We start from the raw sequence: 25592 nt of genomic DNA, 5'->3' as shown, positions 1-25592 counted from the left end.
CTTGCTGTCCCCAGGCCACTGAGACCCTGTGATGGACGTTCTCAGTTATCAGTTTGACCACATCTGGAATTAACTGAAATCCCCTGGCTTGGATGCATCACTGAGGGATTTTTTTCCCTTAATTAAATCATTTAAAGTGGGAAGAGGCACTTTTAATTCAGGTCTTTGTGTCTGTATGTTTGGTTGGTTGGTTGGTTTAGTTTTTGAGATAGGGTTTTTCTGTGTAGCCCTGGCTATCCTGAAACTCACTCTGTAAGCCAGGCTGGCCTCAAACTCACAGAGATCTGCCTACCTCTGCCTTCTGAGTGCTGGGATTAAAAGTATGTACCATCACCGCCCAGTTTAATCCAGATGTTTTCAGATGGAAAGAGACGCTGGCAGTCTGTGTAAAGTCTTGCTAGGAAGAAGGAAGCTGGCTCTCTCTTGGCCACTTGCCCCTACTCTTACTACCAAGTCCATGCCTTGGCTGGCACATTTCCCTTTTAAATATTTTATTTATTTATTATATATATGAGTACACTGTAGCTGTCTTCAGACACACCAGAAGAGGGCATCAGATCTCATTACAGATGGTGGGATTTGAACTCAGGACCTCGGGAAGAGCAGTCGGTGCCCTTAACCACTGAGCCATCTCTCCAGCCCGGCTGGCACATTTCATAGTCCTAGCATGTTCATATTCACACGTCATGGCTGAGACATCGGCCTCATGGGTTCTTAGACCCTCCGTTGGTACACAGCCATTGTGGGACTAGCTGGCCACAGCCTGTGGGATGGTTTGCATATGCTTGGCCAAGGGAGTGGCACACTTAGGAGGTGTGGCCTTGTTGGAGTAAGTGTGTCTCTGTGGGTGTGGACTTTAAGACCCTCCTCATCCTAGCTCCCTGGAAGCCAGTCTTCTCATAGCTCTCAGTGTAGAACTCTCAGTGTCTCCTGCGCCATGCCTGTCTGGATGATGCCACGCTCTTGCCTTGATGATGATGGACTGAGCCTCTGGACCTGTGAGCCAACCCCAATTCAATGTCCTTATTAGAGTTGGCTTGGTCATGGCATCTGTTCACGGCAGTAAAACCCTAAAACAACCTGTAAGCCATTCTAATAAATCCGTTTGTATCTATAGATATATACATAGACATAGACATAGACATAGACATAGACATAGACATAGACATAGACATAGACATAGACATAGACATAGACATAGACATAGACATAGATATAGATTCATTCTTTCCATTCTGTTCCTCCAGAGAACTCTGACTAATAAGGTCAGACGGCTAGTTACTGGAAGCAGGTGACACCTGAGGCATAAACAGTTGGAATAAACTGCAGGCTGCCTGGAGCTTCCTCCCCTCTAAGTGTCTCCTCATGTCTACATTCAATGCCACTAACCTACCCGGGAGAGGGCCTGGTTTTCAGGGGCTCATGTAGAGGTAGCAACTAGGCACAGGATGTCCGGTGTTGAGGTGGAGCTCACCAGTTACCTACCAGCTGTGTAGTATTATGTAAGTTTTATCTCTGGCCTCAGTTTACTTACCTGTCAAATGGGTAAGCTGCTGAGAAGTGTCATAGTGGTGAGGCCTGGAATAGTGCCTTGGATGCCCAGGACACGCTGTTCCTTTCCCAGCCTCTCTGCCCACTAAATTTAGAATTGGCTTCTCTGTTTCAGAAGCCTCATGTCACCTGGATCCCAGAGCTATATGCCAGCAACATGTCTGTGTCTCCCCCAAGAGAGCAGCTTGGTGCCTATCCACAGTCCAGGGAAATGTCCGGGATTTCCTCTGCAGAAGAATATTCCTAACAGAGGGTTCAAGGTAGGCTGATTAAATTCCCTGCTGCCAAGCCTCAGCAACAGCGGCTTCAGGAGGCCTATGATCCAGGAGTGACCTGCATGCCTATAATCTCTGAGGGGTCTGAGGGAGGAAGATCTTGAGTTCTGAGCCAGCCTGGGCTGCATACAGGACCTTGTCTCAAAAATCCTGACAGTGGCTCAGTCAGTAAAGTGTTTGTCATGGCCTCAGGGCTCACTTTTTTTTTCAAAGTGTTTGTTGAATGATAAATATGTTGCTAGTTTTTCACAGTAGATGGGGCCTGGGGCATGGCTCAGTGGTAGAGCCCCTGCCTAGAATCCCCTAGTGAGGGGCTGGGGGCGTGGCTCAGTGGTAGAGTCCCTGCCTAGAATCCCCCAGTGAGGGGCTGAGGTGTGGCTCAGTGGTAGAGCCCCTGCCTAGAATCCCCCAGTGAGGGGCTGGGGTGTGGCTCAGTGGTAGAGCCCCTGCCTAGAATCCCCTAGTGAGGGGCTGGGGGCGTGGCTCAGTGGTAGAGTCCCTGCCTAGAATCCCCCAGTGAGGGGCTGAGGGTGTGGCTCAGTGGTAGAGCCCCAGCCTAGAATCCCCCAGTGAGGGACTGGGGGCGTGGCTCAGTGGTAGAGCCTCTGCCTAGAATCCCCCAGTGAGGGGCTGGGGGCGTGGCTCAGTGGTAGAGCCCCAGCCTAGAATCCCCCAGTGAAGGGCTGGGGAGTGGCTCAGTGGTAGAGCCCCTGCCTAGAATCCCCCAGTGAAGGGCTGGGGCGTGGCTCAGTGGTAGAGCCCCTGTCTAGAATCCACCAGTGAGGGGCTGGGGCATGGCTCAGTGGTAGAGGTCCTGCCTAGAATCCCCCAGTGAGGGGCTGGGGCGTGGCTCAGTGGTAGAGGTCCTGCCTAGAATCCCCCAGTGAGGGGCTGGGGGTGTGGCTCAGTGGTAGAGCCCCTGCCTAGAATCCCCCAGTGAGGGGCTGGGATGTGGCTCAGTGGTAGAGCCCCTGCCTAGAATCCCCCAGTGAGGGGCTGGGGTGTGGCTCAGTGGTAGAGCCCCTGCCTAGAATCCCCCAGTGAGGGGCTGGGGCGTGGCTCAGTGGTAGAGGTCCTGCCTAGAGTCCCCCAGTGAGGGGCTGGGGATGTGGCTCAGTGGTAGAGGTCCTGCCTAGAATCCCCCAGTGAGGGGCTGGGGATGTGGCTCAGTGGTAGAGCCCCTGCCTAGAATCCCCCAGTGAGGGGCTGGGGCGTGGCTCAGTGGTAGAGAACTTCCCTAGAATATGGAAAATCCTAGGTTCTATCTCTAGGAGCAGAGGTGGGGCCAGACAGCGATGGCCCAGTAGCTTGTGTACTTGACACCGGAGAGCTGTTGGGCAGCTAGTCTCCAGTAAGTCAAACTTGCCTGTCAAACAGAAGCCCAGGGAGGCAGCCCTGGCTGGTGGCCTGAGAACTGCTTTTCAACAATTGTCTGAAAATAGCCTAGGCAGTTCATGAGGAAATGACTCCCCGTCACAGTCACGGGGAGCGACAGTGCGACAGGAAGAGTCGTTGATGCTTATAGCATGAAGGAGAGGTACCTCTAGACTCCTGGTCTCAGGAGACTTCTGTGCATTGGTCTGTCCGTCTTGAATCCCAAATGCCTGAGGGAAATAACTAAGAAATGGGGGAAGGGTTTTGGAGTCAGTGGTCTCCCTGGGAACCCCCAGGAGTGACACCCGATGCAATGTGTGACAGGACTTTCTCTATAGGTGGGGGTGGGGTGGGACTGGGGAAGAACTAACCATGGCTGGGAGACGTTTGATTCTACTGAGCAATGTGTCTGTCTTAGCTTACCTCCTCCAGGCATCAGGCTTCCTTTCTGGGGTTTGGGGGGGCTTAAGATCTATTTTTATTTTCCGTAGGAGTGTTTGGCCTGCACATAAATCAATATGCCTGGTGCTCTAAGGTCAGAAAAGAGTATCAGCTCCTCTGGAACTGGAGTTGTAGACAGTTATAAGACCCCATGTGGGGGGCTGGGGATTTAGCTCAGTGGTAGAGCGCTTACCTAGGAAGCGCAAGGCCCTGGGTTCGGTCCCCAGCTCCGAAAAAAAGAACCATGTGGGTGCTGGACACAGAACCGGGGTCCTCTGCAAGAGCAGTAAGTACTCTTAATGGCTGAACCATTCTGAACTCTGCACCGTTCTCTGATTTTCCTCTGTATGTGTGTACATGTTCCTCTGTATGTGTGCACATGTTCCCGTGCGCAGGTGCATGTGTGTGTGCAGGTGCTTATTTATGCTTACGAATGTGTAGAGGCCAGAAATCAACTTCACTTTCATTTCTTAGGCTTCATTTGCCTTAAAAAAAAATTATAGCCAGGTGGTGGCAGTCTTTAATCCCAGCACTGGGGAGGCAGAGGCAGGCAGATCTCTGAGTTTAAACCAGCCTGAAACAAAACAAAGAAAGAAAGAAAGAAAGAAAGAAAGAAAGAAAGAAAGAAAGAAAGAAAGAAAGAAAGGAAGGAAGGAAGGAAGGAAGGAAGGAAGAAAGAAAGAAAGAGGGGTTGGGGATTTAGCTCAGAGGTAGAGCGCTTGCCTAGCAAGCGCAAGGCCCTGGGTTCAGTCCCCAGCTCCGAAAAAAAGAAAAAGAAAAAGAAAAAAGAAAGAAAGAAAGGAAAAAGAGAAAGAAAGAAGAGAAAAGAAAAGAAAAAAGGAAAAGTGTTGTTTTTTAAATTACATGCATATGGCAATGGTTTATGAATGTGTACAGGTGCCCTCAGAAGTCACAGGCATCAAAATTTACTGGAGCTCAGTTACAGATGATTGTGAGCCACCCGTGGATGCTAGAAACCAAACTCGGGTCCTTCTCAAGAGTGGTACACATCCTTAACTGCTAAACCATCTCTCCAGTTCTCATCTCATTTGTGGAAAACAGGGTCTTTCACTGGCTAGGAACTCACTAAGATTGTTAGGCAGGCTGCGAGGGCACACAGGGATCTCCTGTCTCTGCTTCCCCAGTGCTGGGTTTATAAGCGCACGCCACTGTGCCTGGCTTCTTGCGCATGTGAGTTTAAAACATGGAATCTGGAGCCAATAGAACTCTCTCTCCAGTCCACTTTTCTTTTCTTCTAAAAAGGATTAGTAGCACATGCATGAATGTGTGTGAGTGCACATACAGGCATGCATGTGCTGTGGCACATATCTGAAGGTCAGAGGGCAGGTTTTAATAGTCTGTATCAATCCTGTTGAAGCAGGGTCTCTCTTGTTTCTGTTGCATTGCGTACTCCAGGTTGCCTAGTCTGGACCCTTTGGGAAGTCCTCCTGTTTCTGCTTCCAATCCCTCCATAGGATTGCTGGGACTAAAGATGTGCACCACCACATCCAACTTCTGTCCATTCCAGGGTTGTCAGACTGTAGTGTAGTGAGTACTTTAACTGGCTGACCCATCTCACCAGCCACCTCGTTTCTCTTTTGAGACAGGGTCACAGTATGTAGCCCAGGCTGTCTTCGAATTCAGGTTCTGTGATGGCTATTCTTGGTTGTCAACTTGACTATATCTAGTACTACTTAAAACCCATATATCTGGGCACATCTGTGAGGGATTTTTTAAAAATATTTACTTATTTACTCCATGTATGTGAATACACTGTCACTGTCTTTGGACAGACCAGAAGAGGGCATCAGATCCCATTACAGATGGTTGTGAGCCACCATGTGGTTGCTGGGATTTGAACTCAGGACCTCTGGAAGAGCAGTCAGTGCTCACCACTGGGCCATCTCTCCAGCCCAGATTTTTTTCTTGATTAAATCATTTGACATGGGAAGACTCACTTTTTGGTGGTGGTGGTGGTAGTGGGGTGACTCGAGATAGGTTTTCTCTATGTAGCCCTGGCTGCCCTGGAACTTGCTCTATAGACCAGGCTGGCCTTGAACTCAGAGATCTACCTGCCTCTGCCTCCAAGTGCTGGAATTAAAGGCATGAGTCACCACCTCCTGGCCTGGGAAGACCCACTTCTAATGTTGATCTTGGAAGTGGGAAGATCCACCTTTAATATGAACCATACCGTCTGCTGGCAGCCTATATGAAGGACATGTTAGTCATTCTTATAAATGCTCTCTTGCTCTCTCCCTCTCCATCTCTCTCTTTCTACACACCACACACACACACACACACACACACACACACGTGCACACGCACACATTTCTATAAACTCTGTTCCTCCAGGGAACCCTGACTAACTCAGGTCCCCTTGCTGGAATGACAGACCTAGACTATCACATTATGGCTAACCTAGGCTACATAGTGGGTGTGAGGTCAGCTATGGAACTTTGTCATGTGTACGAGAGAGAGAGAGAGAGAGAGAGAGAGAGAGAGAGAGAGAGAGAGAGAGAGAGACTGAGAGAGAGAGATCTGGAGATCTGGCTGGGAAAATCACCTGCTCACAGGGTTTCCAATCATCCCCAGATGAAATTTACTCCACTAGAGAGCGATCTTGACCCTTTGCAGAGTGATCAACATTGCTGTCTTTCTGTGTCACCTAAGTCATGGGATGTCCCTCACTGACAGGTTCCCATTTCAAGGACACCGCTGCGATACCCAAGTGTAGGGGTGTGGTCTCATAATTGTGCCCACCTCTGGTCCACATCCTTTGTGACTCACAAGGGTTTGGGTCACAGGTCCATGAAGGAATGAATTTGGAACTTTGACCTCAGCCACTGAGAAGGTAGTGGTCCTGAACAAGTTACTTTACCACTAAGATACCGAAACATGGCTGGCAATGTAGAATGCTTGCCTAGCATGCATGAAGCCCTGGGCTCCATTTCCATCCAGCACTTGGAGGTGGAGGCAGGAGGAGCCAGGAGTTCAGGGTCATTCTTGGCCAGAAATTCCAGGCCAGGCCAAAGTAATGATGACACCAAAGCCTGGTGAGCGGATCAGTTTTTAGTGAGGTTACTAACGGGACCATGGGTGGATGGTTACTCATGGAGCAAGGATGACCCAAAAGGAATGCATCACCGAAAAGTCCACCCCGACACGGGAGACAGCTCAGAAAAGCTGCAAGCTATCTGCAAGACGCACAGGCAGCTGCCGGCCTGAGACTCTGTCCTCTCCTAGGTCTGCTGGCCACATTCCTTCCTGGCAGTTACTGATTCCTTTTATAAAATCCAAGAGGGGTCTTTGAGGGGCTTCCAAGTTTTCACTTTTCCAGACATGGTGACCTTTCGTTCACCTCCACGAATCCCTTGAAGGAGGTGTTTTAATCCCAAGGAAGCCGCCATGCAATAGATGCAGTGGCTCCCACTTATGAGGCAGAGACAGGAGGATTACCTGGTGTTCTAGGCCATGCTGGGCTTCAGGGGTTTGGGGGCACAAAAACAAACCAAGGGCTGGTGGCATGACTCAGAGGATAAAGGCCCTTGCCACCAAACCCAATGACCTGAGTTCAATCCTCAGGACCCACATGGTAGAGAGAACTGAGTCCTGAAACTTGTCTTCTGAACTCCACACATGGGTAGCAACACATGCACACACACACACACACCATGCATATACATATATATACACAACATATCACCCACCCATATACCAATACATACACACACATGTAGTGACAGATACATGCATATGCAGACATACACATATTTACACCACATACACATATACACATACACATATATACATACATACATGTAGTGACACACATGCATATAACACATACACACATACACATACGTATACACATCACACCATACACACATATACACATACACATATATACATACATACATGTAGTGACACACATGCATATAACACATACACACATACACATACGTATACACATCACACCATACACACATATACACATACACATACACCACAATGTATAGATACACACATGTAGTGACACACATGCACATGCATATATACACATATATATACACATACATACACATATATACACCGCATTACACATGCATATATAAACATACACCCCTAACATACATGTACACATGTGTAATAACACACACATACATGGATACACATACACATACATACAACATATCACACATAATAAACTGTTAAATCAAACAAACACAAAAAAGACAGACCAAATGTTAAATAAGGTGATTGTGTCAGTGATGTCTTAGTGACTAGTCATGGCTATTACCTGGGGTCATGGCTTTAAGCAGGGATTGTCCTATGCACAGGCCTTGCCTCAGAGTCCTGGATATCCCCATTCTGTCATCAGCAAGAGGAGAAAAAGGCCCTGGCCTGCTTTGCAGAGAGAGGACACTGTGGCTGTAAGCACAGTGACAGGTGACGCATTCATCATCTTAGGAGTGTGTGTGTGTGTGTTTGTATGAGTGCTGACTCAGACGTGTGCATGTGCGTGAAGGCCAGAAGTCAAACACACCCATCGTTCATCATTCCTCAGAGGCCATCCACCTTATTTTCTGGGACAGAGTCTCTCACTGAACCTGAAGGTCATTGGTTCAGCTAGACTGACTGGTGAGCCCCAGGAGTCCTGTCTCCGTCTCCAGGCTCAGGGATTGCTGGCACACGCTGCTGCACCTGGCTTTTCCTGTGAGTGCTGGGGATCCGAGCGCAGATCTTCAGGCGTGTGCCACACACACTTTATCCACGGGGCTATCCGTCTCTCCAGCCACTTCCTAGGACTGGCTAGAATTGCCTCAACTTGTAACTTGATTATTTGAGGGACACTGATGCAGTTCTGATCACAATGGGACTCCGGGCAGGTTATGATGCATTTTTGTAATGTAGCCCAGGCTGGCCACACACTCACTAGGTAGGCAAAGATGACCTTGTACTTATGATCCTCCTTCCTCCGTTTAGTGCTGGGATGACAGACGTGGACTTCCCACACATGTTTGGGACTAGTGATGGAACCCAGGGCCTGGTGTGAGCTGGGCAGGGACTTTACCAGCTGAACTACCTCCCCACTCTGGGAGCACCTGTCCTCTACTGGCCCCTTAAACTGAAGGGATTGTCATCTTAAAGTGGAGGTCATGGGCAAGGTTATAGTGACCATGTGCCCAAAGCCATGAAGCTGGACAAGGCATTAGGAGCTTTTGAAATCTAAACTCTACCCACCCCCTTCAGGCCTGCCTCGCTCCTTTTCTCTTCTCGACAGCCGAAGACGCCTCTGTCCAGTAGCCAAAGCCAGTGAATGTCTTTACCCCAGAAGCTAGCATGGATTCCCCGTAGCTCTCCCTGCATCCCCTTTAGAGTGCGGGGGATAGGACCTCACTACCCCTACTCTTTTGGGAGGGAACTGGACTCAGAGAAACATCCCCGAGGACATAGTTGTGGCTGGACAAGTGAGCAGCCTGTGTCCATTCATTGATTCTCCCCTGTGAAGGTGAGAGGCAGTGCTAGCTAAACACTCATCCATATTCAAGCAGCAGGCAGCTCTTGCACTGGTAGGAACTTCCGTCTACACGACACCAACTCACACGCCCCGGCAGCCAATGATGCCCCATCAGCTCTGGGAGGCTCGTGTTTCCATATCTACAGGGACACCATACAACACCGTCGAATCTGGCCTCATCAAAGATCCAGTCTGCATTTTCAGGGTTCCGAGGCCCTGGGAAAAGGGTCTTTAGGGGTACCCACTGGGCTTGTACTAAACCACTCCTGTCTGTAGCCTTACTGCTGAATGAACTACGTTGCTAGCTTCAAGTTGCCTCCATTTATCTGGCTTTACCAGAGCCATCTGAGTTCCTACCTGCGCTCTGGACAAAGGAGTGTGGGAGGGCACTTAATCCTCCCCAGATGCCCAGCCTCCCTATGAACATAGATTGCCCGAGGACCAGCCCAAAACAGCTGGGATGAAGGGTGAGTCTGGCTCTACGCCTAGCGATAGGACCCCTCCCAGGGCAGTAAGGGACAGATTTTCAGGGTGTAACCAACATCGCCTCTTCCATAAAAGCCATTATAAAGGGAGCGTTTGTCTGGGCAAGCCAAGCCACCACCGCAGGTCTCCACAACCACAACTGAACCCGTGTGAACTGGGTCGGGTAAGCCACCCGGCCATGACCCTGAGATTCAGGAGGTGTAGACAGGGGGACTCTCGCATTCCAATGTCTTAATAGATAGCTCAGGTTGTTAAACTCATGAACCCCCGCCTCAGCCTCCCAGGTATTGGTATTACAGGTGTGCGCCATCAGTGCCGTCTGTGGCTTTGTGTGTGTGCACGTGCTTGGGTATGTTGAGGCCACAGGGAAAGCTCAGTTGTTGTTTCTTAGGTGCCACCCACCTTGTTTCTTGTCACAGGGTCTCTCACCGGCTTGCCTCACCCTGAGGACCCTCCTGTCTCACCTCTCCAGTGCAGGGATAACACATGCACACCCACCACATCTGTTATTTTTTTTTTATGTGTACGATGTTTAGCTTTCATATATGTCTGTGTACCATGTGTGCCCGGTGCCCTTGAAAACCAGTAAAGGGTGTAGGATCCCTTGGAACTGGAGTTACAGAGTTTAAGAGCTGCCCTGTGAGCCCCGGGAACTGAACCCAAGTCCTTTGTAAAAAGAGAGAATGGCAAATGCTCTTAACCATTGAGCCATCTCCCCAGCACCCCACCTTTTAATCTGGGTTCTGGAGTCAAACTCAAGTCCTTGTTCTTGCCATGCCTCTATTTTTCTGGATTTTTAATTTTGAAACAGGATCTTTATATGTAGTCTGAGCTGTCCTGGAGTTTGCTATGTAGACCACGTTAGCCATGAACTCACAGAGATTCTCCTCTGTCCCCCACCCCCTGCCCAATACTGGGATGAAAGGTTTGAGCCACCACACCTGGCTTTTGTTTTTTTAATCTCTTGCTTGAGGGAACTAAGGAGAGTAAGATATCCTAACGAAAACTCTATGGGAGTAGTCTTACAGAGTCAGATAAGTGCCACCAACCCCTACCCCTGGGACAGTCCCTCGGAGAGGTCCAGTCCCTTGGAGAGGTTCAGTCCCTCAGAGAAGTCCAGTTCCTTGGAGAGGTCCGGTTGGAACTCATCCATGGAACTCTTGCATGGATGGCGGGAGGTGTGTGAGGATGCAGGAAGACGTCCTTCAGATCTTTGAGGATAGCTCTGGAAATGTTCTGGTCACGTGGGCATCATTGTCATTGTCACCGATGTTGTTTCTGAGCCGGTTGAGCTGCTTTTGGCAGGTCGTAGTTGACACTGACAGACCTGGACGGCTCCCTTTAGTGGCAAACACCAGAAGAACATTTAGGAGCAAGAACGGATTTGAGGCCCTTTGCGAGAGGTCACAGTGCCTGCAGCACACTGAGCACGGAACTGACCCCACAGAAAACCACGGGTTTCCGGGTACTTGTGCCTGTTGCTCTCCAACGTATTTCCAGAGTGCCTCATGGATTCACTCTAAAAAGTCCTGCGAAGGCACAGTGTCTGGGTTTGAGAGCCATAGGGATGCTTCCCGCTCACCCGGTTCTCAGACCTGAGCATCACTTAGGTCTGAAAGAATGTTAAATTGCCTCCCCTCCAAGGGTAGCAGGACCCACATTCTGCAGCTCTGTCCTTCTGAGTCGGGGAGAGGGGGATGACTCCCATGTAAGGACGTCTTGGGACTCCTAGGCAAGTCTAGGAATCAGACTGCTGCACTGAGCTGGAGTACAGGAAGTTCTGTTTTCTCTTGTCCCCCACCAAAACCTATAGAGAACAACCATGTGTCCACGCACTCCCACATCGGAGAGAAATGGTTTTCTGTCTGTGTGTTGTGGCTGGAATATGCTCGGCCCAGGGAGTGGCACTATTTGGAGGCACTACTTGGTGGACTCATTGGAGTAGGTATGTTACTGTGGGTGTGGGCTTTAAAACCCCCATCCTTACCTACTGGGAGTCAGTCTTCTGGTGGCCTTCAGATGAAGATGTAGAACTCTCAGCTCCTCCTGCACCGTGCCTGCTCCCACCTTGATGACAATAGACTGAACCTCTGAACCTGTAAGCCTGTCCCAATTACATGTTGTCCTTATAAGAGTTGCCTTGATCACAGTATCTGCTCACAGCAGTAAAATCCTAACTAAAAACATCCATTGTTTACAGAGAGAGAGAGAGAGAGAGAGAGAGAGAGAGAGAGAGAGAGAGAGAGAGAGAGAGAGATATGCCAGGGCAGGCATGGTGTTGCATGCTTAGAACCCCAGCACTTAGGAGGAAAAGGCAGAAGGATCAAGAGCTCCAAGCCAGCGCCAGGGAGGTGGCTCAGTGGGCAAAGACGCCAAACGTGACGACCTGAGTCAATCTTCGAAACCCAAAAATGGAAAGAAAAAAACCAACTCCCTAAAGTTGCCCTCTGACTTCCACACATTCGCGGTAGCCATGTGCACACCAACCCACATACATATGAACACACATAAATAATTTAAAAAAAATTAAAGTGTTCCAGGCTACTTACTCTAAGCTGCATTGTGAGATCCTACCTCTGTCTCAGACTGAGAAATCAAAAGGTCATGGTATGGGTCAGAAGAGGATGCTAGGTACCTGCCCTGCTGATTATGTGATGTAACTGACCCACTTCCCAGCGACCGGCTCACTTCGCCATCTTGATGTGAACTTGGTGTTACATCCAGAACATGGTCAATAGCCACTTGGCCTCCATTCCCTCTACCAAGACCCGGGGAGGGTCCAGCAGCTGCGACCTCAGGATCACAGTGGTTAGCGCAGATGGCAGTGGGTGGCTTAGGCATAGAGACATACATAGTGCTCAGGCTGAAAGTTCAGGAAAATTTGGGGTGCACACCCAGTGTGCGTCACGCTCGCCTGTCATCCCCTACCTTGGTAAAGTAGCATAGACCCCGCCCCGGGTGTGCTGGAGATGGACAGGGCCAGGGGCTCAGCAATGAGACAACTGCACGTGGAAGGATCTAGGAGGAGCCAGGGACTGGGGCAGCAAGGGGAGTGGTCATACGGGGGCGTGGTAACGACGGGCGGCCAGAGAGGGCGTGGTTTTGGTGAGCGAAGAGGCGTGAGCAACAGGGGCGTGATCACTAGGGGCGTGACCATCGCGGGGGCGGGACGGTGACGCGCTTCGACGCGCGATCCCGGAAGCGGTGTCAGTACTGGGGAGCCGGCGGCGGGCGGCGGGTGGCCGGGACTTGTTGTTCTTTGCCGAGTCGGAACGAGTAGTCCGAAGCGCGCAGGCGGAGACGGAGACTGAGGGGAGCGCGAGAGCAGAAGCGCGCGTGAAGAGTGCGTGTCTACAGGAGCCGCCGCGCCCGGCCCCGCGCGCGACCCGGGTGAGTGAGGTGCTTCGGGTACTGGATAAGGGGACCCCGAGTTCGCGCACCTGCGGGAGGAGCACCCTGAAGGCCGCGGGACCCAGCCTGGGCCTCGAGCACGTGCCACGCAGGACCTGGCTTAGGGCCCACGCGGGACCCACCACGTGCGGGAGAGCGGCACCCGGGAGCCGTGCGCACCTGGCCATTTCCGTCGGCGTAGGATTCCCCCCTCTTTCCCGGCCGCGACCCTGAAAGGGCCTGAGTAACTGGTGTCACTTTCTAATCAGCTGACCGGCCAGCGGTGCCGGATGTGGAAGCTGTGGGTGGGGAGCGAGGCAGGTGACCGTCTTGGCCAGCCTATCGCTTCCGTCACTTTCTTCAGGTGTGGTCTGGGGCTAAGGTCTCATCCAACTCTGAAGTGAGAGATTTCCCTTGTAGGGTGAGCGTTTAGTTGTATTAAGAGTGTGCGTGTTAAGAGTGTGCGGCGAGAAATCAGAAGCAAACTCTAGCAAATTACAGGTGAAGAAAGCCTGGTGGGTCCTAAGTGCCTAAATCTCTTTGCGGGAGAGAGACTCCTCTTCTGGCATCCTTACTCATGGAGATGGCAGCCACTGTAGCCTCCCAGAGCTTACCCTGTTCACAAACAGTCGGTATTTGGGAGGCCAGGCAGCTTGATGCTTTTACGCTGAGCCTCGCTTTTCACACAGCTCTTACTGCTATCACAGATGCACTTTAACAGTTCTCCCTCCAATCGATGGACAGGCACTCACGTTTCTCTTGCCAGGTGCATCCAGTCCCAAAAAGCTGGCTTGTGTCACAACTGGTAGGTAGTTCAGGACTTCCCTTTCTGTGGAATTATTAAAATTAGCCCTTGGGACCTCAGGGGCTGGCATTGCTGAGGTCCATTACGGTGGCAGCCACATTCCAGAAGGTATCTGGTGGAGTGCACGTGGGCACTTCGATGCTTTGAGCTGGTATTTTCCAAGTCTGGTGTCTTAGGGCCAGGTAACTTCTTTCAAAGGTGTTGATCTAAAGCCATTATGTTATACATGCTTGTAATCCTAGCCCTTGAGAGTTTGAGGCAGGAAGATCTTGAGTTTGAGGTTAGCCTGAACTGCTTAGCTAGTTCAAGACCAGCCTCAGTTACATAGGGAGACACTGTCACAAAAAAGCAAAAACAAAAAGGTATGAATTTAAGCATGTGGATGGAGTCAGGAAAGCTGTAGATAGGCAGGATATATCTGCAGCCCATGTCAGGGACAACCCTCACTGAGGATAAAACCTTCTTCGATCCTTAGATAAATCAACCAGAGAAATGTGGTGTCTGACCTTGGTAAAGGAAATAAGACTAATGTGATAACTTTAAACTAAACTTCTTGATTTATTAGAGCAAAAAACAGAGCCAGGCTTTGCTGGAGTCCATTCTCCTCTTGTTCTCGAACTGAGCTGGGCTTTCAGGGCTCTGTTCCAAGTTCAGGGCTGTGTACTTTCCAGATAGTTGTTAAAATGGGAGTCGGACGGAGGGTCCTGGGAAGCCATGTTTTCCCGGGAGTCTGCCCTTTCTCTAGCACTCTCAAGGCTTCTGGTGAGTCTTTTCTGGCCATTCTCTCCTGGAGACCCTCAGTTTTTAGTCCCTTGCTTTAGCAGCCCAGGGTTTGTTTACGGTCTCTGGTAACTCTTTCTTGCAGTCTAGACTGAGAAGTTGTGTCTGTTTCTGCCCCACTGTTCTGAGTCTAAAGGTTTCTTGGAGTGGACTTTCTGTATCTCGGGTCTAGTCCACACGGGAAGTGGAAATCAGGCCAGCTGGGAGAATTCTCTATGTAGCCGATCTCTGGAGCTATAAACAGTGACTCATTCTCCCGCCCCACCCTCCCTGTCCCCTGCTCCGGGAAGATGCCTGGTCACTCATATTTACTTTTGCTTTTTATAAGTCACACATGCGTTTGTGTTTCCTCTTTCCTGCAGTTTCTGGAAACTGAAAGTGTTATCTGACGACCCATAGAGTTTGATGGAGGTAGACCTGAGCCCCGGTGATCAAACACTACACTGTCTGGTGTTCAGGAGGGTACAGCTTCGCTTGCTTGATGGCCTCGCCTGAGGTCAGAGGTCAGGGTTAGAGGCTTCCTGCTCTTCCTTGGGGCCATGTGGTATGGTAGGCGGAGAACACACACCCTTTACTAGGCTTCCTTTCCAGAGTCCCTGCCTCTGTCTATATTGCAGACCTTTCGTAGAGCCTTGATACCCTGAAGGAGAGCTAGCATCAGCAACACAAGCAGTCTGCTTGGCAGGAGCTCATTGTGCATGGAAGCTGCTGAAAGAAAGTTCTAGAACCAGGTCTAGATCCAGGGAAAATGCTGACTCCCCAAAGACAGCAATTAGGAGGGCTTTCTGGAAGAAGTGGAAATTGAAGATAGAGTGGAGACCCCTTGTCTACCACAGCCAGGAACACTCATCAGCCAGAGTAGGAAGGAAACCCAGGTAGGAAGCTCAGAAGGGAACCCCAAGTCGTAGATTTAGCTGTAGGACAATGTTCGAGGCACCAATATCAGAACTGGGGATCTGGTACACCAAGGCTAGGGTCCAGAAAGAAGCTGGACCATGCTTGGGGCTCGGTAGGTCAAAGCTGGTTCTACAATTCCAGCACTTGGGAGGCTGAGGCAAGAGAAGGTCAGTCCCAGGCTAGCTTGGGCTGTATGAGGCCCCATCTTAAACAAACAGGTCTGGAGAGATAACTCAGTCAATAAAATGTTTGCTTGAGCTCACATAAAGATGTTAGATGTGGTGGCATATTCTGTTATCCCAGTGTCGGGGAGGTAGAGGCAGGAGCATCACCGAGACTCTCTGGTCAGCTAGCGTAACCTTTGTGATTAGTTAGATTCTGGGCCCCTGAGAGACCCTGTTTTTAAAATAGTGAGGTATACACAGTGAGGTGCTTGCCATCAAGCCTGATGACCTGAGTTCAAATCCCCAAGGCCCACATCGTGGAAGGAGAGAACTGACTCCCAAAAATTATCCTCTGACCTTCACACCCACTTTGGCAAGTACACACACACACACACACACAGTCTGGACTTAGCTGTTTCCTGGGCACATCCCCACTGAAACATGGAGTAGAAGGTGACTGAAGCCCCAGGACCACCAGGGATGGCACAGAGCCCTAACACGGACCGGGTATCAGAGAGGCCACTCAGTCAGTCAGGGAGAGGAGGTCAGGTTAGAGGCAGAAGGAGGGCAGCCACAGTTAAGGGAGGTGTGCCATGCAGCCTGCTGTCAGCCTCGAAGCTGCTTGAGTCACCTCTGCATGTAACTGGGATGACACAGCTTCCTGAGATTGCAAATGCAAGGTGACCAGACGTCCTCTAGGCTAGGCAGACAGTTGTGGCTTATGGGAGGGCAGCCAGCCAGCCAGAGCTGGGTGGAGATGCCCAGCCACGCTCTGTGGGAGGACAGCAAACTGAAATCTTAGTGGTCTGCAGTGGCAGGAGCTCATTGGACCAGCTGTGGTGTGTGTTTCATCAGCATGTGGCCACTGTATGTCGGTAATGTGTTAGCTCCATGTACCCTCAGGGTCCTGGAAAGGGTACTTGGCTCTGGGTATTTGTGAGAAGCTCTTGAGCAGAGGTGGCCACATCCTTAGTGGCTTTAGGTTCTGTGGCTCTCAGCTATTTGGGGCTTGAACCTGTTTTTTTGGACAGAATAGGTCTTTCCCTCTCCTCATCACCCACCCTGCTCCCTTCCCCCATTCTGGGAGACCAGGAACCTGAAGAGCACACATCCTGGTCAGCTGGATTGGGGGCTGCAGTTGCTGTTACTCTGCGGAACCCCTGGGTTGGTATCACAGTTGCAGCAGAGTGAGGTGTGTGACCCAGGTTACGCACTACCCCGGGGAACATGGAGACCCTCTGAGACTTTTTCTGGTCCACTGTTGCACTAGTAGCAAGGTCTCTGTAGTTCCCTATCTGTTTCTCCTTTGGACCTGGCCATGGTCCTCTTTGCTGTGTGCTGGGACTGCCAGGATGTTGTGCAGGAGGGAGGTGAGGCTGTAAATGCCCCCAGTAGTGCAGTCAATGCAGTGTGGTGCTGGGGAACTGCTTCCGGAGTGAAAGTAGGATAGGAGATGCATGCCTGGCCCCCCTCCCCTCCGGAGAAAGACAGTCTGCTAGGGCCTGGGCTACCTGCTGTCTCTGGGCGCCAGGCTGGATTCCCACGCTCTGTGGTGTGCCTCCCTGCTCGTTATGCACAGGGCGTCTTCTACCCCAGTCCATCCTGAAATGGAAGGAGCTGGGCAGAGGAGGGGGATCTTCCTAAGTTGTCCAGGTTGACTTTGAACACACTCTGTAGCCCAGGCTGGCCTTGAACTTGTAAACTTCCCAAGTTCTAGGATGACAGACCTGGTTTGGCCTTTGATGGGTAGGGTGGGACTGTACCCATTGGCTTGGTGTATAAGGGACACACTGAGTTGCTGAAAATCTCTGTCCCTTAGATCGTCCCCCCATGATTGCCACCAGGCAGAAGGGCATGCCTCTGTCTGACTCAGGGCCAACGTGGACCTCACCTTTCACCTGGACAGACTTCTACAATGTTAGTCACGAAGGCTGCAGTCAGAGTTAGTTTGACAAGGGGTACAGGTGCTCCTGCTGAACAGAGTTCCAGGAACTGGACAGGGTGGGCTGGGGTAAACACATTAGCTCAGTATAAGTCAGGACTCCTGAGTGGGGGCTTCTCACTACTTGTCGTCTCTGGGATCTTTTCGCTCACCCTCTTTTTCTGAGGAAATGACCCCGAGCATTGGGAGGTGTTGTCATTTGTCCATGGCTCTTGGGGTTTACTTATTTTTAAGCCAGCTGAGGACTGAGGAAGGGTCCCTGAATGCAGCAGAAGCCCATAAAGAGGGTGGACATGGAGAGAGCCAGGGAGGGGCCCTTCCTGCTGGCCAGGTGGCCTCCATCCAGTGGTCAGTTGACTCTCATGGGGTCACCTGGGGGCGTAAGCCCCTGCCCTGTGCACATCCTGGCCACCCGGTGTCACGGTACCATCACTATGGGGGTGGGGAGATTCCCGCCCGTCACTAAGCGCTGGCCTGCACGTCTCAGCACCCTTGGGTCTGAGTTGAGTCCCCCTTCTTCCCCGGCACCTTCCTTTTCCGCTGGCAGTGGCCCCTGGGGCCCGTGAGCATGCGGGTGGGAGGGGTGTCCTTGTGTGGGAATGTGAGCCGGCTCTGTAAACAGCCCGTGACTCACCACATAGCTATGTCACTGACGCTGGGGTTGCAAGTTGGAAGAGATGCCCAACCCCTCCTCCCTCCTTACACGGAAAACTTTCTCAGGGCTCCTAGGCGCCTGGCTTCTGAGAGCTCCTAATGGAGCTAAGGAAGCCCATGACTTCTCTGGTGCCGCTGTTCCCTAGCTGGGGCTGGAAGGGGTCTGTGGATACTACTTTGCCCACATCCCCATGTGATCTCTTATCAACAGTAGATCACCCCGACAAGCCCTTGTCCATCTCAGGTCCCAGGGGATACTGTGACAGGTCCATGCTGCTTTACCTAAGCTTCCTGGCCCTGCCCCTGTCCTGGTCTGCCGACTGCCTACTGAGTGTGACCCGTACTGTCACCAGGGTACTACATTCATTACCAGAGTCAGTACCTTGTCTCTCGATGGTGGCTTCCTGGCAGTAAGGGTGGTAGGCAGTGGAGACAGGATCCCATCAGAGGTGAATCACAGGGTGGAGAGATGGAGCCTACAGGTCCCCCACATTTGTGGGGGAAGGTACAGTGGAGGTCATCCACTGTCTTTTTCATACCTGTTCTCCACATTCTTCTTTTGTGTGATTTCCCTAATGTTCCCTGTTCTGTGCCCATCTTTGTCAGGGTTTGAAATACAAGAGGTAGGGGTGTATCCCACCAAGAGCTGTCCCTGCCCCTCTTACTCCTTCCTCAATTTGTCAGGGAATTGAGTGGTTTTGTTTACTGCCTGAGAACCTCCGTGTTGTCTTTCTGCACAGGCTTGACCCACAAGTCCCAAATGCTTTTGGGCTTCTCTGTTGCCATGGCAACTGTGGGGGGTTGGCTACATCCCAGGGTCGTCATGGCAACTATCAGAGGGGAATCATGCTTGGGATGCTTTGGCTGGCTTTTTCATGAATGATGAGGGTGTGTGACACAATGCAGACTGGAGAATGAGAAGGGCGGGCAAGGGGGCTGGCGGGTTGGCCATGGGGACAGGGCCTGCCAGACAGCCCGGTAAGTCTGCCAGGTGGCTGGAGTTCTCTGCTGGTGTCTCTGGCTGGATCCTCTGAACCTACTACCCACCAGTAGCCCCCCACCCTACCCATAGGGACCTTGGGGTCACTCTGAAGGGCTGGGATGGCCTGGGAGGAGTGGTGATGTCACAGCTGCAGTGTCCTTCACGCTGGTAGGTGTCCCTTGGGCTATAGGAGGGTGGGGCTGGGGAGTGGCAGATATTATGTACCCCATCTGTCTTGGGGGGCTGAGGGGGTAAATGAAATTTCGGGAAATAGCCTTGTTCTCTGCCTAGTGAGCCAGGCTGAGCCTGGGACAGCAGGAGCTCTTGCTAAGGAGCAGACACTGTCCCAAGGCCCTCCTTCAGAGTGCAGTACTGCTGCTTATGGAGCCAGCTCTGCGGCTGACAATCCCTTTGGTCTTGAGATGCATGCAGCACCTGGTATCCCGGGGTGTAAATGTCTTGTCTGCGTTCAGGGGGGCGCCTAGAGCAGAAAGCAACAATGGGTCGTGAATAGCAGTTATTCCACAGGGCTGTCGGTCTTAGAGTGCGCTGGATGGGGGAACCAGGGACCTAGGGGGTCTGTCTGCTCTAGGGACTGATGCTGAAGCACAAGGCGGGGTTGGATCTCATCCCCCCTGTCAGACAGAGGCAAACTGAGCGCCTGCTCCAGAGCACTTAGGGCAATGGTTTTCAACCTGTGGGTCGAGACCCCTCGAGGGCATCAAACAACCCTCTCATGGGGGAGTGGTCACTTAAGACCATCAAACCCCACGGATACTTACATTATGGTTTATAACAATAGCAAAATTACAGATATAAAGTAGCAATGGAAATAATTTCGTGGTTGGGGGTCACAAGAACATGAGGTACTATATTAAAGGGGTGAGAACTTTGTAAAAGGCTTAAGGGCAGGCCTACCCCATTTCCAGTGCTATTACCCTAGCCTGCCAAGACCTAACCTACCATTTCTGTGTCTTTCCAGCTACGATTTCCTGGTGGTTCCGTCCTGGTGACAGGGCCCGGGTTATGACGACTAATCCCAAGCCCAACAAGACATTGAAGGTACGGCGAGCAGGGCCAGCATGGGCTGTGACTGGCACTGCCCTGCATGGCACAGGGACAACTCATCCTGCCTTGGCAAAGCCCCCCTTTCACAGCACTGCCCTAGAAAATGAGGTCAGCTTTGTCCTCAGGAATTGGAGAAAGATCGGGGAAGGAGAGAGGTGGTAGAGTGGCCCATAAGAGCCTGGCCTTGTCACCCCGGGAGGCTGCTCACAGGTAGGAGGGTGATAAGGCAGATGTGAAATAGATACTAGCTACCTAGGGCTGCATCCAGACGCTTCCTCTGCCAAACTTGGCCCCCCCGCCCCCCATGCCAGGTGAGCATAGTGGTGTCCCTTCTACCAGCCCAGGTCCTTACTGTGTGATGTCACTGTCACCAGAAGTGCTACTGAGTGCTTCCTTGCCTCAGAGGCTCCCGAGGACTGTGTGCTGGGTCCCTTGAATGAGCCCTGACCAGCCAGATGCAGACTTTGCTTCAGTGGGTGGATGTCAGGGAAAGACAGGCCACAGGGTCACCCTGTCCCTCACCTGAGAGCGCTTGGTCAGAGCATCTGAGGGGCAAGGTCCCAGTTCCATGTGTCTCTAGAAAGCTTTACAAAGTTGACCAAGACCTTCCTGAGGGAATGGCTGTCAGGTCCTCCCCGTTCAAAGAGGTGTCATAGCAACAGGAGCAGGGCTGTCTGTACACATCCTGCCATGGGCATAATCTTGGAGTCCCATGCTGCCACCATGGTAGAATGGGAACAAGGAAGGGTGACAGGCACTGCCGGGCCTTTGTTGGACCAGACTTTAGCCTTTGGTGATTGTGTGCCAGTTCCATGAACCCTGTGCGCCTCTGTTCTGACCGCTTCTCATGTGGCTCCTTAGGTCAAGAAGGAGGCGGGCGAGAACGCCCCTGTTCTTAGCGACGATGAGCTGGTGTCCATGTCGGTGCGGGAGCTGAACCAGCACCTGCGGGGGCTCACCAAGGAGGAGGTAACTCGGCTGAAGCAGCGGCGGCGCACACTCAAGAACCGAGGCTACGCCGCCAGCTGTCGCATCAAGCGCGTGACACAGAAGGAGGAGCTGGAGCGGCAGCGGGTGGAGCTGCAGCAGGAGGTAGAGAAGCTGGCTCGTGAGAACAGCAGCATGCGTCTGGAGCTGGATGCCCTGCGCTCCAAGTACGAGGCCCTGCAGACCTTCGCACGCACCGTGGCCCGAGGGCCTGTCACACCCACCAAGGTGGCCACCACCAGTGTCATCACCATCGTCAAATCCGCAGAGCTCTCCTCCACCTCTGTGCCCTTCTCAGCCGCCTCCTAGTGTCTGCTGGGGCCGGGCAGGGTGCGGGCAGTGGCACAGCCCTCATGCCTATCCCAGGCTCCCTGGTACAGATTCCTCATGTCTACCTGCCCACTGTGGACCCTGCAGGGCTGAGGGCAGGGACGGCAGGGACAGGCAGATGCAGGATAAAAGGGAAGCTCTCATGAGCCAGTGCCACAAGCAACCCCCACTCACATCTCTCCTTCCCCTGGGGGTACGTCTCTAGGAGCTGACAGGAACCACACGGGCAACCGCGATGAACAACTCTAGGCCTCTGTGGCAGAGTGTGAGGACTCAGTCTTCCACTTCTCCGGTGCCTGCTTATCAGCGTCATCGGTGCCGTCCCCTCTAAGGGCCTCCAGCTGGGTTGGACACCATCTGTCTGTCACTTCTGGGCTCTGGCCTTCCTGTCCTTACTAAAGGGCGCTACAACCTGCTTTAGCCCTTAGGTAGAGCCAGGCCCATGTCCTGGGAAACAGTTCCTGATATAGCCACTTGCAGGGGCTAATGTATGTGTTCCTGTGTGTACACAGGCTACCATCACAGCCTGTGAAGACCGGAAACTGCTGGCCAAGTGGGAGAGCCTGGCCGGTATGTGTGCTGAGGGTTACACAAGTGTCATGGAGTGTCCCTGGAAGTCTGGTAGGCTGCACCCCATTGTGGTGCAGGGGCCACCTGTCCACAGAGCCAGCAAACAGCCAGGCTCGGGTTCTCTGGGCCTTAGCAGAGGGGAGAGGCTGGAGAGGAGCAGGGGAAGCCTGAGAGATGCTAAGGGGTATGTCGGTGGCGTGTGTGTGTTGTTGCGGAAAGAACAGGAATGAAGTAGACAGGGATAGTGTGGAAGCCGAGGTCCAGGGGATGTGGAAGAGGCCGAGAGGAATACTGTGGAGGGACAGAGACGACTTCTGGAGGGCCTTATGCACATAGCCATTGTGGGCAGGTCGGCAAGGACCCCAGGCAGACTATAGGTCACAAATACTCTGCAACTTTGGTGTCCAATTGTTACCTGCCTTTTCCTCCTTCATAGCACTCTGGGGCCACTGGCCATCTTGGTTTTTTTTAACTGAAGGAATTGTGTCCTCCAGATCCTGGGGAATATGGTGGACAGGGAGTCAGGGGCAGGCTGAACTACAGCCAGGCACTTAGAAAGCACTGTTGGAACCATAGCCTTGGTAGGTAATCCATATTGGATATCAATAAGGACCATGGATATTTAAAGAGAGAAGATATATATATATATATATAATTATACACACATTTTATCGTACAGATTTTTCATAACAATTTTCTTTCCCAGTTTGATACTGTAGATCTTTATTAATGCAGAGTAGGTTGGACAGTGGGGTGGGGAACGGAGGCCCAGGGTGCCAACAGCCTCCCTCAGTCTTTCTGTGGTGGTGCTGGCAGGCCGGGTCACTGGATGAGTGGTCTCCAGGGTAGGCAGGTGACCACTGACTGGCTTGCTGCCCGCTCCTGGCCTCTGGTGGTCCTCCTGGGTGGAGGCCCCATACTCTTGGCGGCCAGGGGAGACAGGGCTGTCAGTACCACTGGAGCACCTGCAGAGGACACCTGCCAGGAGGGGGCTGGGAAGGGTGTGAGCATGCCCCATGGCTTCGTGTCACTGAAATTTCATTGTCACAACTTAATAATATATGGATGTTTTTATTTAAAGATAAAAGTGAGTTTTCTGTCTTGTTCCTCTGACTTCTTAAAGCAAGCTTTAACTATTTCAAAAGGTGTCAGGGACACATGCCGATCATGCCGAGGCCTGGCATCCTCAGCCGCCTGCCACTTGGCAATTTCATTTCAATATTTATTTTTTTTTTTTTGTGCTTTTTTTCCCCCATGTTATAAATTATTGAGAAGAGATCAAGATCACAGACTGTTGGCCCCGTCTGCACCCTGCCTCATGGCCACCACCTAATTTATTGCTGTACATGTCGCCGTGACTGCTTTTGTATCTTTGCAATAAAGAATTTCCTGTTTGAGATGCCTCGGGTGTGTGGATGGTGATGTGGTTGGGAACCATGCATCCTGCCTGCAGCCTGGGCTGGCCCTTCCCCAGGCCTAGCTTCCTACTCTGTACACCCGGGCCCTCCCCTGGGAGTCGGGTCACAATCCCAGGCTGGTCTCCTAAGATGTAGGGACTATGACAAGGTGACACCTTCCACCTGCACTCCTAGATCATCTGCAGATGGCGTCCCTCGGTATCCGGGATATGCTGACCAAAAAAGGCCTCTGATTGCCAGGGCAACTTGTAGGAGCCTCAGGGATCTGAGCCGTCCTTGTAGGGTGGGCCATGTCACTGCTTGGCCTCTGGTCCCTAAGTGGTGCTGGGTAGTGTCTCAGGTGAACATAAAGGACATTGCTAGAGGGCCAGGCACAGAGCAATCAATGCTTCAGCTCAGTGACACTAACAATGCTCTAAGGACTCTGACTAGAGCTGAGGATGGCTCAGTTGGTAAAGTGCTTACCTTGCAAGCATGAGGACCTGGGTTCAATCCCTAAAAAGGCGGGTACATATTTGTAATCCCAGTGTTGTAGGAGCAGAAATAAGTAGATCTTTGGTACTCACGGGCCAGCTGGCCTAGCCTACTTGATGAGTTTCAAGACAGAAACAGTCTCTAGCTAGGCCAGATTTCTCTACAACTGACTCCAGAATCCTCTGTCCCCAGCCTATAGCCTACTTCTGTCCCTGGGTGGTGACTAGCCTCTGGGTAGACGGACTATAAAGAAGGTCTTGTCTATCCGTGTTGCATGCCTGCCCCAGGTCTAGGCAGTACAGTGGTCAGGACAAGTTCAAGATGGCAGGATTCGTTCATGGTTCCTCATGCCTGTAAATCCCAGTACTTAGGAGGATGAAATGGCCAGATCATTCCCAAGTCCAAGGATACCCTTGACTACATAGTTTGAGGTCAGCCTTGGCTACATAGTGAGTCCGGGCCAGCCTGAGCTACAAAGATACTATCTCAAGGAGTATCTTCGAAATTGTAGTGCTCAGTTTCCACACTCTCCATGTAAGTGTTGAGGACCTGTGTTTGGATCCCAACACCGACATAATCCCAGCAATTTTAGGGGTAAAAGCAGATCCTTGAGGCTCACTGGCCAGCAAGCAGAACCAAATTGGTGAAGCTCTACGGTTCAGTAAGAAACCCCGTCTCAAAAACTTGCACACATGCATACACACCTGCACACGAAATGGCAGAAGGTTGTGTCAGGGCACAGCCCCTCCTCAGACCCCCATGGGCTTGACTTACCCATTTCCTGGTGATGATGAGACTGAAGCCCCGTTCCCCTCCCTGGTACTCCAGTCACATGCCACCATTTTTTTGAACAGTCTGACAGGGCTAGATCCTGAATCAGTCTGTAGCCACCAGAGCCCTGGGGGCCATGTCATGCCTAGCTCAGCTTTACTTTGTAACATGTTCATCTGAAGCACCTCTGAATGCAGGTGGTGGGGGAGAGGGAAGCAAGGTACAGTGACCCCTTCTGGCATCATCCCCTAATGGCTCAGTAACCTTGGGCAACTTGTTTAATTTCTTTGGTTAGCACAGCTTCCCCAGGGCCAGGGTACAGAAGTTCCTGGTGCATGTGTGGGTATTTAGTGATGCCAACTGACTGTCCAGGGCCCTACTTTGTATCTGGGCTTGTGGGAGAGGAACCTGTCTAGCTTGTTCATGGCCACATAGCCTCTCCAGGGCAGAGGAAGGCAGCCCCCTGCTGGCCAAGCTGTAAGATTCCTCATATTTGAAGGCCAGCGGGCAGGCACAGAGCCTGCCATGGGCTCAAGAGTGAAGGTCTTTGGGAGTACAGAGCCCCTCCCAGCCCTGCTGACTGTGTGGGCTGAGGGCCACCCTCTGTGCCTGCCAGTCCCAGAAGGCAGATAAGTAGGTGTGGGTGGCTTTTTACAGGCAGGTGCAGGAAGGAATAGAGTCTATCTTATCAGCCCAGAAGGGTCAGGGAGAAGCC

At 51.8% G+C, this 25592-nt stretch overlaps 1 protein-coding gene and 1 long non-coding RNA gene across 5 annotated transcripts; one reads left to right on the top strand and one right to left on the bottom strand.

Moving 5' to 3' along the window:
- The first annotated feature begins 1689 nt into the window (after window positions 1-1689).
- Mafk (MAF bZIP transcription factor K) lies at window positions 1690-23611 on the top strand. Of its 3 annotated transcripts, none has more exons than XM_087577694.1 (3): window positions 1690-1811; window positions 20242-20321; window positions 21189-23611. In XM_087577694.1, the coding sequence occupies exons 2-3, from the start codon at window positions 20286-20288 to the stop codon at window positions 21621-21623; spliced, it is 471 nt and encodes a 156-aa protein (XP_087433820.1). In that variant the 5' UTR covers window positions 1690-1811; window positions 20242-20285; the 3' UTR covers window positions 21624-23611.
- On the bottom strand, window positions 10588-12815 carry LOC102546414 (uncharacterized). Of its 2 annotated transcripts, none has more exons than XR_015634683.1 (3): window positions 12574-12815; window positions 11633-11749; window positions 10588-10984 (listed from the first exon to the last, which is right to left on the bottom strand). It is a non-coding gene; the product is annotated as an uncharacterized LOC102546414 (long non-coding RNA). The 2 variants fall into 2 exon arrangements; XR_015634682.1 differs by having other exon boundaries at window positions 12281-12767.
- Window positions 23612-25592: the final 1981 nt, after the last annotated feature.

Source organism: Rattus norvegicus, chromosome 12, assembly GCF_021556685.1.
Source record: "Rattus norvegicus strain SHRSP/BbbUtx chromosome 12, alternate assembly SHRSP_T2T, whole genome shotgun sequence".
In the NCBI taxonomy this organism is placed as follows: Eukaryota; Metazoa; Chordata; class Mammalia; order Rodentia; family Muridae; genus Rattus; species Rattus norvegicus.
Note: the sequence above shows the minus strand (reverse complement) of the source record. Positions and strands in the feature narration are given on the sequence as shown.

What these genes read in the sequence shown, in the direction of transcription:
- Mafk (XM_087577694.1), top strand. Translation starts at nt 20,286, where the DNA reads ATGACGACTAATCCCAAGCCCAACAAGACATTGAAG. An exon ending in AGCCCAACAAGACATTGAAG is followed by an intron (nt 20,322 to 21,188) that starts GTACGGCGAGCA and finishes GTGGCTCCTTAG; the next exon opens with GTCAAGAAGGAGGCGGGCGA.